Source organism: Marmota monax, unplaced genomic scaffold, assembly GCF_021218885.2.
Source record: "Marmota monax isolate L192 unplaced genomic scaffold, Marmota_monax_Labrador192_F-V1.1 WCK01_AAM20220418_F8-fsc00020, whole genome shotgun sequence".
Classification (NCBI taxonomy): domain Eukaryota; kingdom Metazoa; phylum Chordata; class Mammalia; order Rodentia; family Sciuridae; genus Marmota; species Marmota monax.
In genome coordinates, this window is record NW_026692912.1 from 8,470,880 (window position 1) to 8,490,643 (window position 19,764).

At 57.1% G+C, this 19,764-nt stretch overlaps 1 protein-coding gene across 4 annotated transcripts in view; it reads right to left on the reverse strand.

The window, feature by feature from the left end:
* Nucleotides 1-19,764, reverse strand: part of Whrn (whirlin) — an 86,543-nt gene that overhangs the window by 52,687 nt on the left and 14,092 nt on the right. For all 4 annotated transcript variants that reach the window (XM_046451655.2, XM_046451653.2, XM_046451654.2 and 1 more), the window contains exons 2-3: nucleotides 10,049-10,270; nucleotides 2,284-2,409 (exon numbers count right to left, since the gene is read on the reverse strand). In XM_046451655.2, the coding sequence (XP_046307611.1) occupies nucleotides 2,284-2,409; nucleotides 10,049-10,270 (348 nt within the window). The remainder of the gene's footprint in view (nucleotides 1-2,283; nucleotides 2,410-10,048; nucleotides 10,271-19,764) is intronic.

Sequence of the window (19,764 nt, forward strand, 5' to 3'; positions counted from 1 at the left end):
TTGGACGAGGCACGTGCCCTGTGCGATCCGTCCTGTTCGTCACGCCGGCTGTCACTGGCACCCTCTGCTCCCTGCTCTGTGCAGTCAGCCACAGTGGCCTCCCTTGCCCTCCCTTCTCTCCCCGGCGGGGGCTCAGCTTCTGCTGTCCTTTCTGCCTGAGATTCTTTTTCCTTTTTCACATAATTAGATTTGTTCTCTTTGAAATTGTGACCAAAATACCTCCTCCAAGGAGCCCTCCCAGATGGGACCCGGCCTGGCCTCCTGTGTCACACACGCTGCCGTGTGATCTGCACCTGGTCATTCATCACAGTTGCAATGAAATAGTTGAGTAACTTCTCTGACCCCTCGACTTCCCACCAGGACGTGAGCTCAGGAGGTCACTGTGTCGGTCTTGCTCAGCTCGGAAGCTGGGGGACAGCGTGTGGCAGAGGAGTCATCAGCATTCATTCACTGACACAAGGAGAGAAGGAAGGAGGTGGCCATGGACCCTGTCAGCATGGGATGTCCACTTCCTGCTTCCACACAAAGGGGGGATCTGCCCCCTGCTTACCACCTCTCCGTGCCTACGGGAGCCTACAGGTGAAGAAGGTGGAGCATGTGGCTGGCCTCTGGCCCCCTCTCAGTCCCCCGATGGCCCCCTCAGGCCAGGAAAATGAGCAGAGGCAGAGGACACCCTGGAGGTCACCCAGCCCACTGCTCCACTGCTCGAGGTTCCAGCAGAGAGACGCCAGCCCAGAGAGGGAGAGGCTACCCCCACCCCCACACAGGACTCAGCAGCAGGTCCCAAAGCACCTGTCCTCCCCGGCATAAGGCAACCCCTGGGATCTCCCAGTCCTGGCCTCGAATCCCAGCTCTGCCATTAGAAAGAATTTGACCTCGGGCTAGTCGGCTTAATTCTCTGAGTCCTGGTCTCTTTGGCTGTACACTGGGGACAGTAGCCCCTGCGTTCTTGCTAGGAGGGGGTGTGACGTAGTTGCTAAGAACATGGACTTAGAGTGTGCTGGTGTGTGTTTGAATCCTGGGTCCAGCACTTCCTGGGTGGGTGACCTTGGGCAACTTGCTTAACATTGTTTCTACATCTGTCACCTGGGAAATGGGGAAAAGAACATTCCTTCTGCATACATTGTTGCACACATGAGGTCAGAGATCACCGTCGGGTATGAAGCAGCCAGCACTGTACCTGATACAGTCTCCACTAAGCAAATAAAAGATCCTGCCCACCAGGACCCACAGGGAGAGGAGGCACTCAGTGCCCTCAGGCCCTGATTGACACACAACCTCTTTTTATTAACATGGGTCCATTGGAACTCACTCACCCAACAATCATAGGACCTGTCTGTGCACTTACTGTCAAGAGGGCCCTCAACGCACCCCACAATACCCTCTAAAAGAGGGACGGGGAATTGCTCCGAGGCCCCAGGTTCCTTTCTCCCTGGGCCCCTTTCCCATCTACCTCTCCTGCCCTGCAAGGCCTGGCTCAAATGCCACCCGTGCCCACGGCTGCCACTCGGATCACTGTGGCTGTGGCGTCCCTGGCATCAGGATGGAGCCCAACACTGGCTGCCACCTATTTCAGTGATCCGTGTCCTGGGTCCAGTGTCCTCATGAGCACAGTCTCCGCCTGTCTCTCAAGTCGCCTGCCCTCCCCAGCAGGGTGCTGAGGGTACAAGTGAGATGGTGGGATCCAGGCTCTTTGGGCTCAAATCCTGCCCTCAACCCCCAGCTGTGTGACCTCAGACAAGTCCTCGAATGGCTCCATGCCTCAGTCCCCCCACCCCACACCCCCAGAAAAAACGGGAAATACCCAATGGCATCGGGTACCTGAGGGTTGGTGAGAGGGCACACGTGAAGCGAATCACATGCTGGGCACACAGCTGGCCCTCTTTAAAAGGTGAGCCAACCATGTCACGTTAATAACTGTCATTTTAATAACTCACTCTGGGTCGAATGCCAGCCCCGAAGCAGCCCAGGGTGGCCCTGACCCAGCTCATGGCTTCTTGTCCTTCCCCAGGCACCATGACAAGCTCTGACGTCAGGGCCACCACAGGCCATCAACCGTGTTTGGAAACAGCAGCCACGGAGGGCGAGGCTGGCCCAGGGCCCAGCCCCACGTGGGAGGCTGCCCTGCGGCTGCCCAGGCTGTGGGACGGGGCACAGCGGCCGGGAGGGCTCCCCAGCAGGGGCCTGTCCTCAATGGGTGCTGACTGCTGGCCGAAGTCTAGGGAAAATCAGCTGCAGCAGCCCCCTGCACCCCCAGGGCTGCGCATGCGCCGGCCCCCTCACCTTGAGCCCGCTGCTTTCCGCTTCCGAGCCGGGGTCCACACCCGTGATGTAAATGCCCAGGCCGTACTCGGCGCCCCCGCGGATGGTGAGGCCCAGGGAGCGGCCATCCCCCAGCACCAGGTTGACCTGCAGGAGGGAGAGCGGGGGACATTAGCCAGGAAGCCACACCTGGGGAGATGGCAGCCACAGAGCCCTGCCCAGCCCTGGAGGGCACCACGGGCTTGTAAGGAGCCCCAGTCACCCTGCCAGATCCCCTGGAAGGTGCCGCCCCACGGTGTCCCTGCCCCGTCCATCAGCGTGACAACTGCAGCGAAAGGGAGGACAGAGGACCTCCCAGGGTCCCCTTGGTGCAGACACCCAGGAGCACCTCAGCATGTCCCCCTCATGCTTCAGCCAGGGGCAGACTTCAGGCCTGGGGACCCAGCCCAGGCCCCTTCACCCTCCCTCCCTAGGATCAGGGCTCCGTTCAGGCTTGGGGCCACCACTACCCTGCGTCCCCAAGGTCCCCCATCTCCCCAGGCCCCACTCCCGGGGTCTCCTGCCTGGCCACCACCCTGATGGGCCACTTGGCCTTTCCCTCCGCACACAGGGAGCGCCCACCCAGAGATTCCCTGACACCATGCTGTTCAGGAGGGGCTCACGGTCCCAGGGGGCAGAGGGTGGTCAGAGCACAGTGGGCAGCGCAGGGCCCTGGTCCTGCCTGGGGGAGGCGGTGGGGGAAGGGGCCTCCTGGTGTCTCAGATGAGCTCAGAGTCAGGGGCTCACAGGAGGGAGGTGGCGGTGCATCCCAGGGACATGGGACATGGGATGGCATGTGTCACATGCAGAAAAGCAAGCCTGGCTCAGGACCTTGGAGGTGGGTCACAGAGGATGGCTGGGGTGGGGGAGAGTTGCACATGAGGACAGGCAGGAGTCCAGAGGTTCTGGAAGGTTCTATAACCTCTGAGGAGTCTGCAGGAATGCAGTGTTGAGGTGACCGGGGTTTAAGGCCCTCCCTGGTCCCTCATCGCATGCATGTAGGTCTGTGTATTCAGGAGGTGACAGTGTGGGGGTCACTTGTGTCAGGGCCAGGGCCAGGCTACTGAAGCTCAATCCTAATGACACTTGCTATGTACATGGCCTCGGGCAAGTTGCCTCACCTCTATGTCTCAGTTTCCTCATCTGGAAAATGGGCTGATCACCAGCCACAGCGGGGCTGCCCTGAGGGCCGACCTGGAGAGCTCAGAGTCCTGCCAGGCCCCGGGAAGCCTGGCTCTCTGCAGAAGGGCCTCTCAGGAAGCCCTCCCGGAGCTTCCCCAGGGCCACCTAGTCAGGTGGGGGGAGCCAGGGCCAATACTCCAGCCAGAGCACCTCCGGTGAGCCAGGGCAGGGTGCAGCCAGCAAAGAATCCCAGGGTCCCTCCAGATGCTCCTGACCTCGCAGGTGACAAGACGGTGCACAGGAAGCACAGGGCTGCGTGTGCCTCCTGGGAAGGTGCAGAGGGACCCTTGGGGCCGGGGCTGGGGGTGCAGCCTACCGATAGCTCACAGAGCCACAGAGCGGCCTCCCTGGGAACTGCCCTCACCCAGCTCCTGACCCTGCCTAGGTCAGGACACCTCTGTGGCACTGTCCCAGCTCCAGGGCTCCCCGTGGGACCCGCGGACCTCTGCTGTGACCGCCACACAGTCCATTCCTCCCTCGCCCAGGATTGTGACCCCTGCTCCATCACAGCCTTGGCTCAGGCCGCTGCACCTCCATGAACAGACTGCCACTGAGTTGAAGCCTTGAGAGAGCCTTGACTGGACTCCTGGGCCTGGAAAGCACGGGAGTCAGTGGGGGAGGGACGGTGCAGGGCCACCTCACTGTGGCCGGGAGGACCCGGCTGTGTCCCGAGGGCCAGAGCTCCCTGCAGTGCTTCCTGTCCATCTCTCTCCATCCACCGTCCGCCTCCTCTGCTCTGACCTCCAGCCTCTTGCCTCCTCTCTCTCCCAAGGACACACATAGTGACAGGGGCCACCGATAATCCAGGATCATCTCCCATCTCGAAAGCCTTCCCTCAGTCACTTCTGCAAAGTCCCTCTGGTCTTGAAGGCACGACTCACAGTTCCTGAGGAGGAGTGGCCCTCTTGGAGTGGGGACCGCGTCCTCCTACAGACTAACTCTTCCCAAGTCCACTCCAGGGCGCCCAGCTGGGGCAGAGCTATCAGAGACAGCCACTGGCCGGGAAGGCTGCGGGCGGCGGGGAGGGCAGGCATCTTGGGGGCACCCTGGGGGCCCAGCGCCAGCACAGAGCACAGCCTGGGGTCTAGACCTTGGCCCCTCTGGCAGGACAGCCTCCTCCATGCTGCACCTCTAGAGCACGGATGGAGCCAGGTGGCCCGGGGTCTCCCACGTGGCTCCTGGTGTCAGACCCCAGCCCGGCCCCTCCCCAGCGCCAGGACATGAAGATGTGCACAGGGGGGGCCGGCAGCCCTGCACCTCCGCAGCCCCCCTTCAGGACCGAGGATGGAAACCAACATCCCCTGACGTGGGGATAAAACAGCGTTTATCACAGAACTGCAATGACACGTCCACCAGCCGCGAGGTGACCTACCCCGTCACTCGCTGGAAAGCCAAGCAGCATCTGGCAGGATCAGAGTCCTCTACAGTGCTGTAGGTGGAGCAGCCACAGTGCAGTGACACTGATGAGGCCACCAATAGAGATATGACCAGGTGGGTGACAGGGGTGTGAGTCCTGCAAACAGCTGCCCCACCGCCTCGTCCCCTGAGCAGATTCAGATACTGATGGATCAAGGTGATGCAGTGAGCAGAGGACCGCATGACCGCGTGTCTGTGTCCCTGGAGGGAGTCACCCCTGGCTGTGCAGAGGCTGTTCTCAGAGGGACACTAAGGGAGCCAGGGATGAGCCAGAGGACCCGAGCACGGCCTGTCTGGCCACTGGCTCAGGCGCCTGCCTCCTGTGACTGCCCTGGAACCTGAGCGCAGCAGTATGAAGCCGACCTGCTGGGGACACAGGCCCTCATCTGTGGCACAGAAGTGGGCCACAGCTCCAGCTCCCCGGAGGCCAGTGTCCATCAGCAGATGAGCGGATAAAGGGTGGTGCAAAGACCCCAGGCTGCCTCCTCCAGGAAGCCTTCCCAGCCGCCTGCCCAGCCCCGAGCAGCAGATCTCCCTCCTCGGCTCCCCAGGGCACCAGAGCCTCTCCTCTTCACAGGGCACAGATCCCACTGTACCTCATAGAATGTGCCAGAAAGAGTCCTCCCTGTCTGGATGGAGTGTCCACTAAGGGCACCTGCCCCTGCCTGCTCACCCTGGGGAGGTAACACAGGATGAAGGCCAGGATTGAGGGCCTGCAAAGACAGACACGTGCCTCGCCCCTGGGCTCCACCTGGTCCCCGCTGAGACCTCGCCCCGTCATGACTCTGCTAAGGTGTCACACGCAGTCCCAACGTAAGGACTGAGGGGAATCGCCTCCGACTGCTTCAGCGCACGGGGAGCGGGGAGCCCACAGGCCAGGAGGGGACCCCGGAAGCCTCGGCGCGGCTGGTGGGGTTGGAAACGGTTCCACCGCGGGAAGAGTACGGGAATGCTCAAAGGGTTAAAAATGCCATCTCCAGGGGACACAGCAACTGGCTCCGGGGTTCAGACCCAGGGAATGAAAGCAGAGCTCCCATCTGCGGGCCCGTGACCCCGTGACCCCGTGACCCCGTGACCCCGTGGTGGCAGCAGCAGCCTCCACGGCAGGCGGACAGTGTCAGTGACCCAGCGCCGGCCAACAGGTGAGGGATGAACAGACGCGGCCCACGCATTGCCACAGATGAGGGCCCGTGTCCCCAGGGTCACACGATGAGACCTCCCCCGACATTAAGGTGCCCTGGGGTGCTCAGGCCACGCAGGCAGAGCCCCAGTGAATGCGATGAGCCTCCCATAACAGGAGCCTCCAGAGCTCGCTGGCCTTTCTGACCTGGGAGGACACACACGAAGGCGGCCATCTGCGTGCGGAGCAGGCACACGCTCAGACCCGGTGTCCTGGACTGCTCAGCCACCACACTGGCGTCCGTGAGCCCCCAGCCTGGAGTCAGTCTCCCAGCAGCCCTGGCTACAACCGGGCAGCGTTCAGCCTGAAGGACAGGAAGCTCTGACACACGCACAGTGGACACTGAGGACACTGTGCTAAGTGACAAGAGCCAATCACAGAGGGACGGACACCTTGCCCTCATCTGAGTCACCGAGAGGGGCCAAAGTCACAGAGACAGAGAGCGGAATGGTGGTTCCCAGGTGGTTCAGTTTGGACCTTAATGTCCCCCAAAGCTTGGTCTCCTGTTGGTGGTGTAGTGGGGGGGAGTGGACACTTTAGGAGGTGGTAAGAGGGTCTAGTAGAAGAAACGATGTCCCCCGGGGGGGGGGGGGTTGTCCTTGAAGTGGATATTGGATTTTCTCTCTGCTTCCCAGCCTACATCACACACTCCGCACCAGGCTGTTCTGCTCACCACTGGCCCAGGCGACCTCAGACTGAAACTGTAAGCCAATATAAACCTTTCTTCCTTTTAAGTTCACTTTTCTCTGGTGTTTCCTCACAGCTATGTAAAGCTGACTAAGGCACCAGGGTGGGTAGAGCGGGGAGCAGGGCGTTGTTATTTAAAGGGTTTTGGTTTTGCAAGGAGAGGAGTTCCGGAGGATGGCGTCCAGCAGTGTGAGTGCATTACCAACACAGAACTGCACAGGAAAGGGGGTGATGTGGGCTCTACCATAGAGAGACTCAGAAAGCTAGATCCACCACCCCGACCCCATGTGACTTCTCTGACTTTTGAGGACAGGAGGGCCATGGGGAGCCCCAGAGCAACACAGGAGTCCTCTTCCATCTGTGGAATCTATTAACCAAGAAAAATCCTCAAGGTCAGAGGCCTGGGAACCTGCTGCCCGTGAGCATCACCTCGCTGGCCGGGGACACACAGGTGACAGAGGTGAGGAAGTGCTTCTCCTTCCCTGGAGAGTTGGGGGGACACCAACACCAAAGGCATGATGAGGACAGCTGCTCAGAGGCCACAACAAAAATTGCCAACTCGGGAAGCCATGGCCACACTCTTCTCTGCACTTCTGCAAAGAGCAGCGAGCACCCGGGTCCCCACAGGGCGCAGGGTCCCATGCTGCAAGTGTCTCGGGCCTCCGCTGTGTTCGGGGCCCAGCAGGTTCCACTTTAATTTAGTCATTTGTGTCATAAACACTTACTGAGCAACCACATGGTCCCAGGCACGAAGGAGCCACCTAGACTCAAGACCAAGGTCCTCACTACCAGGAGCTTACCTAGGTCGGGGGCAGGGGTAGTCTACTGCTGTGTTCATTCCACAGAGGAGGAAATGGTTAATGGAGGCTCAGAGAGGTTATGCAGTTTGTCCAAGGTCACACAGCTGCCAAGATTCGAACCACTCCTGCCATACTGACACTATCCCATTTAATCCCCATAATAAATCCAGCAGTGAAATTGGTGAAGACCCCTCTCTGGTGTTGTCTGGGGTACTTCCATTGGTCCTCCCAGGTGCCAGATTCTCTCAACCTGGGCCTTATGCATTCTTATGGAAGTCACTCCGAGATTCCCCGAGGGGAACTCATCTACCCTCATCCTCCCACCCACAGAATTCCAACAATGATGTCAATGAAGACACTGGGCTCAGTTCTACTTCAGGGCCTTTGCACATGCTGCCCTTGCTGCCTGGGATTTTCAGCTCTCAAAATGGGACAGGAAGCCTCCTTCTCCTTCTGGGGGTCTCAGCTCAGAAGTCATCTTCTCAGAGAGAACCTCGCTGAACACCTTCAGGCACCTCCCAGAGCACCTCCCTCTCGGCTTCCCACAGTTACTGTGGTTTGCATGCATCCTTCCAATTGCACATAAGGGAAACTCAATCTGCAGATTCATATGCTAATGGCATTTGCAGGGGGAGCTTTGGAGAAAATAGGATTAGATGAGGTCAGTGCAGCTGGTGTGTGGGTGGGTGGGGGCTCCCCTGGTGGCACAGGTGGCTTTAAAGAGGAAGCAGAGCAATCTGAGCTGGCGGACTTGCTCTGTGATGTCCCCTGCATGTCCTGGGGCAGCAAGAGGGCCTCATCAAGGCCTTTGGGCTTCCCAGCCTCCAGAAGAGAGCCCAGTGAACCTCTGTTCTTTATAACTCACCCAGTCCGTGGTATTTGTTGCAGCAACAGAAAACAGACTAGGACACCCATGTCCCTCATCGTGCTCCTCTGTGCTCCTTTCTGGAGCAGGGCCTCAGCTTTATCCCCAGCTCCCAGGACATGTCAGGCACACGGGAGGTGTGCCACAAGGACGGGGTGGGGGGAAGGTGCCTGGGTACAGAGCCTCACCAGGGAGGAGAGGGCCTGCCAGAAAGACAGGGAGTTTGCCGCCCAGCATGGCAAGGCTGGCCGTGAACACCGCCCAGCCACAGGCAGCCCTCGGAGGTGGCCAGAGAGCATGCTTCCCTGGTGGGGAGGGCTCAGGAGCTGCCGGGCCTGGCGACCTTGAGGAGGCCCAGGTGCCCGCAGACCTCCCAACAGCGACCAGAGGCCGCGGTGATCTCCTGAATGCTGCATGTTGAAGGTGATCTCCTGAATGATGCTGCATCTTGACGTTTGAGCCAAGAACACCAACGCATTAAATAAATGTTATGGTCTCATCCACAGGAAAGGGAGAGCGGAGAGAGTCTCCAGGGGAGGTGCCTGGCCTGGAGCCCCAAGCTGGGCAGCTTCCTGGCTGTCAGGATCCAGGTCCTAAAACAGCTGGGAGCTGGGCAGGGGTTACATTCCTGGTCTGGGAGCAAGGCACACAGCCAGAGAGAAGGCTAAGACCTCAGGGACCCAAACGTCTTTTTCCTTTATTTAACAAATAGTCCACTTGTAGGGAGAGGAAGGCTCGGTAGGGGGCATTTTTTGATGCCCGCTGCCTCCTCCTTCAGGTGACAATACTCCATGATGTGCTGGACAAGCACCCCTCCCCCAGCTGGTCCTGCCAATCAAAACGCGTGGCATCCCGCCAGCCAATCGGGTGTCCCACCTCTTAAGCGGAAGGACACAGACAAGTCTTGGCAGAGATGCAGATGCTGCTCCTGCAGGCAGTGCCCTGAGTGCCCCAGCCTCACCTCCGGGCCTGCCCACAGCCTTCTAGTACATTCCTCCTTGGCAGGAGTTGGCTCAAGTCCCCCTGCCAAAGCTTCCCTGAGAGCGTGGTCAGGGCGGCGGCTGGAGGCCTGCGGGCACCTGGGCTTCCTCGAGGTCGCCAGGCTGGGTGCTCGCGGGGCCCTCCCCATCAGGGAAGCATGCTCTCTGGCCATCTCCGGAGGGCTGCCTGGGGCCTGGGTCAGGTTCGCGGCCCGCCTTGCCATGCTGGGCAGCCATCGCTGATGGAAGGACACCGCCACCAGCTCTCTCTCCTCTCCTTTCCCAGGAGCTGATCTGGGACCTGGTGCACCAGCCCCCCAACCCTCGTAGGGGGTCCGTGCCCTAGTGCCTAGTGGACGGTGGGAATCTAGATCCCAGGGCCAGTCCTGGGCCGGAGCCGCCCATCAGACCAGACTGTCCATCCATTTGGCTACAGCAGGGAGAGAGACCCTCATGACATCCCAGTCCTGGGGGCAGCTCAGCCTCAAGAAACCGAGGAGGAAACAAAGCCCTTCAAGAGGGACTCAGGGTAAGGACAAAGCCCCGGCCCAGCCCCTGCCCCTGCGGGTCACCACTTTGGGTTTGGGAGGCGCCGGTCCTGCTGGGCATGGGCCCCACCCAGCCGCCTGCAGCTCACCTTTTTCTCATCCCCGCCTTGCAGGAGGCAGAAGCCACTCCTCCGGTCACCCTCCGGCTGTCTCAGAGCGCTGCTGCCCTGGGGGTTGGGCAGGCCCGAGGGCGGGGAGGTGCTGCGGCCCTGCGGGTCCACCCAGGTGTAGATGTGGTTGGTGACATAGCCCCCAGGGATGCGCCCCGCAGAGTACACAGACAGCACCAGCTTCTTGGAGCCCTTCAGAGCCTAGAGAGAGAGGGGGACACATAGTTAGAGGGAAGGGAGCACTCCCCCCTTGCCACTAGGGAGACCTTGCTTCCTCTCAGGACCCCACATGGAGGAGCCATCCAGCCCCCAAGTCGGCCTCCCCGCCCCAACATTTACTTTTGGCCTGTAGAAATGGGGACACCTGCCTCTCCCCTATCTTCAAGCCGACCCAATACAAGAAATCTGATCTCCTGGGATACCTGCAGGCTGCTGTCCCCAGCAGGGCCTGCTCACAAGGCCGGCCTCTGTGCACTTGGACCCTGTCTGATACGTGGGGCCTGCTGCGCATGGACCTGCAAACTGGGGTTTGTGCTGAACACTTGCCTCCCCTCTGGGCGTCTGGAATGTGGGGGCCGGCAGAGAGCCCCCCATAAAACCTTTCTAGGGCTCTCTAACGAGTTTCCTGGGCAGGCAGCACTCCACTCCTGTGGGCACAGTCTGGTGCTGGAGGAATTCAGCCTCGTGACTCACCGAGGGAGGACCCTCGGGAGCCTGGACTTCCTCTGGATTTTGCCAATGTGTCTCTTCCTTATGCTCATTTTGGTTTGTTTCCTTTCGATGTAATAAATATTAGCCCTGAGTACACAGCCGCCAGCCACCGGTGCCCACGGGTTCTGCGTCCGCAGATTCAACCAACTACGGGCCAAACATATTTTTTTTAAATGGATCTGTACTGAACCGGTACAGACGTTTTCCTTGTCATCATTCTCCAGACAATACAGAGTAACAACTACTCACACAGCATTTGCACTGTATTGGGTATTATAAATAATCTAGAGATCACAAAGCATGTGCAGGATGTGTGCAACTTGTGCAAAACAGACGTAAGCATCAGTGGATTTTCATATCCAGAGGGGGTCCTGGAACCCATCACCCAGAGACCCAGGGACAACTGTGTATTCTGAACCCACTGAGCCTTTCTAGTTAATCACTGAGTCTGGGCGTGGTCTTGCCAGTAAAATTCTAGGTGAGAGGCAAATGAAAAAAAACATTGATAATAACAATAGCTTAATATTGTTAAAGGGCCTGTGGGTATTGGGTGCTCCACCCTGCATCCACATGTACTATATCTCATGAAATTCTCAAGGGATCCAATCTTGGGTGTTGGGAGTGATCCACTACTTGGATAGATATGGAGGGAAATCACCTGCCCACACGGCTAATAGGGGCTTCCTTTCCTACAACTACTCATTTTGAGTGTAGACACCATCTCTGTTTTTTAAAGGCTGGGTTGGAACAACCACACAGGGTGATAATCCTGAACTCTAGGCCCTGGGTAGAAGCTGAGGTCGCCATATTGCTTTCCCACAATGCACCTGGAGCGGTGATGACGATGCTGACTCCGAGGCAGTCGCTAGGTGCTAGATTAACTGCAAGCGCACCCCATGTTAGGGACTGAATGTGTGTCTCCCCCCAAATTCCAGTGTTGAAGCCCTACCCCCGAATGATGACCATTTAGTCATGGGGCCTGTGGGAGGCAGTTGGAGTTAGCTGAGGTCCGCAGGGTGAGGCCATCGTCATAGCAGAGAGGGACCAGAGTTTGTTCCTGTCTCCTCTGAGGACCCAGGCATGTGGCCATTTGGAAGCCGGGAAGTGGAGCCAACCACACTGGCACCCCGAGCTCAGACTCCCCGTCTCCAGAAATGGTGGCAAATAAATTCCTGTAGTGGAAGCCGCCCCCACCTCTGGTGGCCCTCACCTTTGTCCTGGTGGCCCTGGCTCCCTGGTGGCCCTGGCTCCCTAACCACCTGCAGCTGGAGGCTCTTTGAGTCACTGAGGACATAGACACATACTGAGATTTTATGCTGCCATAAAAATCGTATCAACAAAGAGTTTGTAAAGCCATGGACATGTGATATATCTTAATGTTAAGTGGGGTCAACTGGCTACAAATCATGTTGCATGGTATGGTCTCAGTTATTAAGAGAAAGAAAAATCATACGGGGGAAAAAACCAGGGAAGTCCCGTGCCCGCGTTCAGTGTTTCTCTGTCGAGTGGGGCTGCGGGTGATGATGTCTTGCTTTTCCTGCTTCTCCATAGTTGCCACATGACCCACAGCGAGGGCACACTGCTTTCAATGCCACACACACAAATAATAATGTGCCTTAAAAGGAGGGCCCCTGGGCTCTCAGCACACCCCCCGCTGCCCGGGGCTCTCCAACTCCCAGGACCTGGAGGACAAGGGGACCAAGGGCTCAGCTGGAAGAGTCAGCGGGGGGCCCTGGCTGTGTGCAGGGGGCTCTGACGGGCAGGCCCCTCCCAGAAGAGGAAAGACCGGCCCCAAGGCGCTGGGTCTCTACTCGCAGCCCTGGCCTGAGGTGGTAGCTCGCCAAAACTCTGCTTTAAAAAAGAATTATTTTAAGACGATAAGCAGGGAAAGATTTAGTGTTCTTTCGGCATCCCCAGGGCTCCCCGGTGGAACAGTCAGGAAAATCGGATCTCTGTTAAGTTGGAGATGCAGGACAGAGGAGCCTGAGACCAGGTGTGCTTGTGCCGTGGTAAGGTGGGCACCAGGGCGCGTGGCGTTGGCAGAAGCTGGAGGCCACCGCATCCTGGGTGCCCCACACGTGTTCCTGACCTCCCTCCCCGCCCACCACTCCCTCCTCCACAAGGTTTTGACTCACTTCTCTGCTGCTGCGCAAATGGCCTGCCCCCTCCTCTCCCTCTGAGGGACACTAAGAATAAGCCCCATGATTCATTCAACCAAGGCTGGCGGAGGGCCTACTGTGTGTCAGGCCCACAGGGAACAAAGCAAGCAGCCTGGTGAGGGACAAATACCACCGGGCACACAGTAGGTCCTGATGACGCTTGCAGTCCCTGAGAGACCAGCATTGCCCAGCACACAGTGGGTCCTCATGACACTTGCAGCCTGGTGAGAGACAAAGCTTTACCTGTCACATAGTAGGACCTAAGAAAAGGCTGGTCTGATTAGGTAAGAAAGTAAAGAGTTCCCCCCACAGAAATGGGAACCCCTAGGGACATGTTGTGCAGCCAAGCGAGTCTGGACAGCTGTGCTGGAGTGAGAGCAGGGAGCGTGGAGGGAAGAAGAGACCGAGGGCCATGAAGTCAGGCACTTCCACCACGAGTAGGCTGCGTGCCCCTCAGGCAGCACCGTGAGGTGGGGAGGGACGATACCCATCTGTCAGGGGTGAGGGTGAAAGGAGGTGACAGGCAGGAAGTCCAGAGCCTTGCGCACAGTAGGTGCTCAGCAGAGCCCACTCGCCTGTCTCCCGGGGAGTATCTGCACGGGGGAGGGGAGCTCAGATGCCACCGGGGAGCACTGTCCCAGGAGTTCAAAGGGAAAGTGGGCGAGAGGATGCAGCCACGCGCAGCGTCATTTGTATTCCTTCTCGTGGCCACAGCGGAACCCTCTTGGTCAGTGCTATAAATAGGCCGGCACAACCTTGAGAACCAGAGGAGGTCAACGCCTTTGATGAGAACACGGTGGAGAGCGGCTCTGCAGAGGGCCCACGCGCTGCCCGCCCACGCCCAGGATTTTACAAAAGAGGACTCTGAAGTCCCTAGAGGGGAAGGGACAGAGGGGCACAGCTCAGGACACAGGAGGCCAGCCCAGGGCAAGCCCCTTCCCCTCTGCACCTCGGTTTCCCCATCACAAGCCTCCGGGGCTGGAAAACCTGCCACTCACTCAGCTTAGGTCACTCTGGAAGGCCCGCTGGCCACTCTTCTTTGAGGGTAAATGTGGTCTTCTTGGAGGACAAGGATGCCCTCTCCCGTGTTGCCTGTTTGATTTCGCTGGCGACTCTGCAGGAAGCAAGGTTCCTGAGTCAGCACTTTCAACACCCAAGCGGGCTCGGAAGATGGCCTGGGCCCCCTGGACTCCGCGGGAACACCCCTCCCTGCTCTTTAATTTAACTACAACACGTTGAGCATGGCACGCAGGAAAGGAGGGGGCCCCCCTGAGAAGCCGGGTTCACCTTCCCACCACCTCCCGGCCTCGTCCATATTCACTACTGCTTCTTTATTTAAAGGGCAATAGGAGGAGGGAACTTCTAGAGCAAGCTCAGTACTGCCTCTCCCCACCAGCCATCAGCCAGGCTTCTGCTACCCCGGCCACCCGGGGAACTGCAAGGTCCCACTCGTGGTCAGCTGTACCGGGCCACTCACTGTACTTCCCTGGTCAGCGCGGGCCTCCATAGCAGGCTGCACTGTGCCACTGGCTCGCAGGTGACCTGGGGCTGCTAGCTCCCCTTGCCAGGTCTTGGTTTTGCCCTCTAGCAATGACCAAGTGGTACTTAGTGATCACTAAGGTCCTGCCCCAAACAAAACTGCTGTATCTCCCTGGTTCAGGGAGCCTGATGTCAGGGTCTTGACAGCAGAGAGATCAAGGCCTTGGAGACACACAGGGATCAGTCTCAGGCAGGCCTGCATGTGGGCTGGGCCCGACAAACCACCTCAGCCTTCCCCATCCCAGGAGTGAGCTCCAGGGACTGTGCGGGCCACTGCTCCCAGGTCATTGACCCAAATCCTTGGATCTTGTCCAAGACCCGGGACTCTGAGGTTCCGTATCAGTTGGGAGGGGGCCATGGAGATCTCAGGGGTAGCAGGATGCAAACCCCAACTCGGCACCTCAGGGGCAGCCGGGGACCTTCAAAGAACCTGAAGGCCAGGGGTCAGTGCCCCCCAGTGGCACTATGGCTGTGCCCTTGCTCTGTAGACAGCCACCTGCAGACAGTAAATCACAGGCAACACCTACATTAAAGCAGACTGAATTCTCCACCTGCGCAGGTGGCTGGCCTCTGTCTCCACATCTCCTCCCACTTTCTCTGTAGCTACAAGAGCCATTCAAATGGGAGGAATCTGGGGAGAGTCCCTGGCCAATGAGGGCAGCCACCAGAGCGCCATGTTCCCACGCTTGTCCTCAGGTGCCTCCTGGTAATACCGACCCTGGGGCTTGCCTGCGTCCACCAACTCAGATCAGAGCCCTCTCCATCAGACTGGGCAGGTGGCATGGCTGAGACTTATCCATCACCAGAAGACAACCCACCTGGGCAGCGCTGCGAGGAAGGAACTGGAAATCGCACGTGGGGGTCGTCCAAGTCAACAGCTCGCTACTTGGCTTAATGCTCTCGGAAGGCGAAGGGCCCCACTCAGCTCTAGAGAGTCAACTCTAAAACCCCCAAATCAGAGGCCAGGCTGACACCCTTCTCTGCAGGGCAGAGGACTGTGGCCTGGCCTGGGGGCCACGGCGCAGGGAGAAGGCCCAGCACAGCACATGCACCAAACACAAGCCAGATCGGACCTCAAGGGCACAAGATGGTCACTACTGAGCATGTGCAAAAGAAGGTCCCCAGAAGCCCCAAGTAACGCTGGTGACTCATCCAGCTCACTCTGGGGCACAGACCTCTAGGGGCAGGCTCTTCTTTTTTGGGGAACAGAGATTCTGAACATCAGGAAGGAGAACCGTGCTGAGATGAGGTTCGTGATCTGAAAGGACGATGTGGCTTGCTCTTTCCGCCCCGCTGACGATCGTGCCTTTGGGTTCAGACACTGCATAATGGTCCTCGGGTCTGCTGACGACCTCCTGTGTGGCGCTAAGAAAATCACCTAAGCTCTCTGTGCTCAGGTCTGCATTTTGCAACTGTTAGCCAGGTGTGACGGTGCATGCTTATAATCCCAGTGACACGGGAGGCTGAGATAGGAGGACGGTTAAGTATGAGGCCAGCCTCAGCAACTTAGACCCTGTCTCAAAACTGAAAAATTAAAAGGGGATGGAGATGTGGTAGAGGGCCCCTGGGTTCAATCCACGTACCAAGACCAAACAACAAAAAAGCAACTGTTGTAAGAATTGTTAGGATAGTGCACACCACCTACACCGTACCTGGCACACACGAGGGCCTGTGTCCTTACTAGGATGATACCTTCCTGAGTGTGCCCACTCCTTTTCCCAGCACAAGCTGAAGGAGTTCTGTGAAGCTGACTCTATATGGACCCCAGTATAAAGCACCTGGAGCTCCTTGCCGGGTCCCCACCTTCCTTCCTCGTAGGAACCATCCTTTCCTTTAATCCGCCTCCCTCCTATCTGCCCTGCCTTCCTCCTTCAGCTTCTCCCTCCACCTCCAGGAAGCCCTCCCAGATTGTGGTGGCTCCTCCGAAGGCACCAGCCTACTTCTCTGTTTCTGCCACCGGCACCACCATAGGCTCTGGGTCTCTTTCATTCTCCTGTCTTTGAGACCACCAGACGAGTCCCAAGACACACTGGAGCTTGTTTTCTGTATAACCTCCCCTTGCTCCTTCAGACTCATTCATTTGTCCATCCATCCATCCATCCAACAAGTACTGAATGAGGTTTCTATGTGCCGGGGGCCCTGAGGAATCTGTTCCAATTAGGCACAGAGAGCAGCACTTGGGCTTGAAGCGAATCAGACCCAGGCCACCAGCCCACAGAACACACTGAGGTGAGCACAGAACACTCAGACCCAAGTGGACTCTGGAGAGGGAAGCAGGAGGGGCTGGGACCTCAGCTCTGGAGCCAGGCACGGGACCCCAACCTAGCTCTGCCACCTGCAGCCCTGGGCAGTTACAGTGGCACTATCTCACAGGTGTCTGTGAGGATTAAATCAAACCAGCATGTGTGCGTGTGTGTGTCTGTGTGTACGTACGTGTGTGTGTGAGTGTGTGTGTGTATCCCCCATCCCCCCACCCCGGCAGTACCTGGAATATAGGGAAGAGCTCCAGAGGGTCAGGCATTATTCTTTAAAAGAACACAGAGCCCAGAGGGCATCTGCCCATCTTGAGTGCTGTGAGACCTCACTGTCTGTCCGTCCTGGCCTGTTCTAGCCTTTTATACACCTGTCTATGGACATATGCAAAGCTGTCACGTATATTGACTCACGCTGCACATCTTCTGCTCCATCTTTTTATTTTAGATAAAGATAATCTTGAGGGTCTTTCCTCACCAATTCAGTGGCATTAAGCTCATCTCTTCCCACATGCATGCAGGGACTCACTACCATGGGATTCTCCTATAGACAGACATCTAGGGTGCTTCTCCTTTTTATTTATTTTTATTTTTTGCAGCACAAACATCTGCAATGAAGACCCTTCTCAGTCCCATCTTGAAGCATGCTGCATTTGACTTTATAGATGCAGTGGAAAACCTGAGGCAGCAGGCAAAGCAGCCTGTGTCGGTGTCTGGATGTGTCCTGGGGCTGGCCTCTCTCCCAGCTGTGGTTCCTACAGCCACCTGCAGGGGGCAGCACTGTGCCACCTCATTCTGTAGTGGGCCCCTGGATGGGCCTCCATGGAAGCTTCACAACAGTATCCCAAAGCAGTGCTCCCCTTCCTTCCTACTTTCAGGCTCTATCTTCCAACTTCACCTGGGGGCTAACTCTTGGGTCCTAAGTATTGCAAAACACCAATATAAAAAGGGTAACGTGGTGGAGGCTTAGGGTAGGGGCAACCTAGGGTAGTTTTCCAATGGAAGTTCCCAAAAGATGTTCCACCCTTCCTAGCTCTGAGACTTTAGACAAGGTACTTGACCTCTCTGAGCCTGTTTTCTCACCTGTTAAATCAGGCTACTAATGTCCACCCTCAGAGTTATCCTGTGGGCCAAATGAGCACTGATGGATATTCTGCACTGGGTGATATGCAGGAGGCCCTGGGCAGATGGAGGTTAATGCTGTTAGTAACAGAAAGATTACAATGATGGCATCTTGGGTGGGGGACATGCTGGGGATGGGACCCAGGGCCTCACACATGCCAGTCAGGTGCACTACTGAGCTCCATCCCCAGCCCCTTTTTGAAATTTTTTTTTTGAGATTAGGGTCTTGCTAAGTTGCCAAGGCTGGCCTTGAACTTGCAATCCCCCTGCCATAGCCTCCAGAAGGGCTGGGATTATGGTATGCACCACCATACCCAGCCTGATGACGTTTTATTCCTTCCACTGCACAGATGAGGAAAGAGATGCTTGGTGGTGAAATGTCCCATGTAAGGTCACAAAGAGGATAGGGCTTGAATATGAATCTTGGACTCTCGAAACCGGTGCCTCCCCTCCCACAGCCCTCACCGCAGCTCAAGGGGGTTCAGAGAACACAAGGCTGGTCCTACACCTTGTCCCAATACAGACATGGCAAGTACAGGTGAGAGGCCCTCAGACCCCGGAGTCTTAGGTAGATGACAACCACAAGCCCTGGAAAGACCCTACCCATCATCCCGGCCTAGAGGGAGGACAGGAATTAGCAGTGTAGTCTCTGTGCCCCAGTAGCATATTTTAATGTCATGGGAAAATAAATCCCTAATTAGCACGCTGTCTTCAGGGTGCCTTCCACCTGCACCATCTCTCTGTGTCAATCACCTCGCACAGGGACCACTATTGCATGGGCCCCAGCCTCCGCTCTCAGACCCCAAAAACAGCCTCTGCAGAGCAGCCAAATGATCCTTTTAAAATATAAGCCAACCCTGTCCCTTACTGCCCCCAACTCTCCTTGTTGTTCCTGATGTAAGGTGCATCTCAGGCCTGGGTGGCTGCCCCACACCTGACCAGCCCGTCCCTGCCTCCACCTGCCACCTGAGCTTTCTTACAGTATCAGATCACCGGCTCTTTCCACTTCTGGCCCCTGCACGTGCTGCTCGCTGCCCCTGAGAGGCCACATCCCACATACCTGTGCAAGTTCTCCTTCTAGCTCCACCCTCTAACAGACCAGGAAGCCAGGACCTCTGGCTTCATCACAGGGGGGTCAACAAGCAGAACCCCACAAGGTGGCAGGTGACTCCACTTCAAGCGACAACGAGGACATACATGCAAGGAAGCCCTCCCCAAGGAACGTTCTCTCCAGAAGTACCAAGGATTCCTCTAGCGGGATCTAAATAATCTATCCATTTCTCTTTCTGCCTTGGTTTTAGGAAGCTCAGAATTCAATTTAAAGATGAAATACTCTTTTTATCAAAGACGGCACACACACAAGCGCTCGCAGACTGTCTAACTTCACTTCTGATCCCTTTACCTTTTTAATAATGCGCTTTTCAGTTTAAGCCTCTCGGTGGCTCTCGACATAAGAGCAATCTTAGTTATAAACATATGAACAAATAAGTAAATGATCTATGTACAGGCTGAGGAATGTGTTAAATTATGCCAGTCGCAGGGCAGGTGCTCAATAAAACAATTGCTGAGCAGATGAATAAATGCTAAAATCTACACCCGTCTCTAGGATCTGACACCCCTTCCAAGCATCTGGAGGCTGAGATCCTTGCCGCAGATGCTTGAACGATAAAACTCTGCTTTCCGGAGACTCCTGTCCCTCTCCTACCACTCCTAGGAAACACCTGGCAGCTGCCAGGTGGTCTAAGATGCATGTCATTTGTAAACATTCCCTACATCAAAGTCCCCAAATGGCTAATTCCATATTCTTTCGGATTGGCAACGTAAGCAGGTAGGGGTGAGATAAGGCTTCACTATTTCTCAAACACCCACAGCTGCACGGTATCCTCACCGACATCTGTGTGCCTGCTGGGGC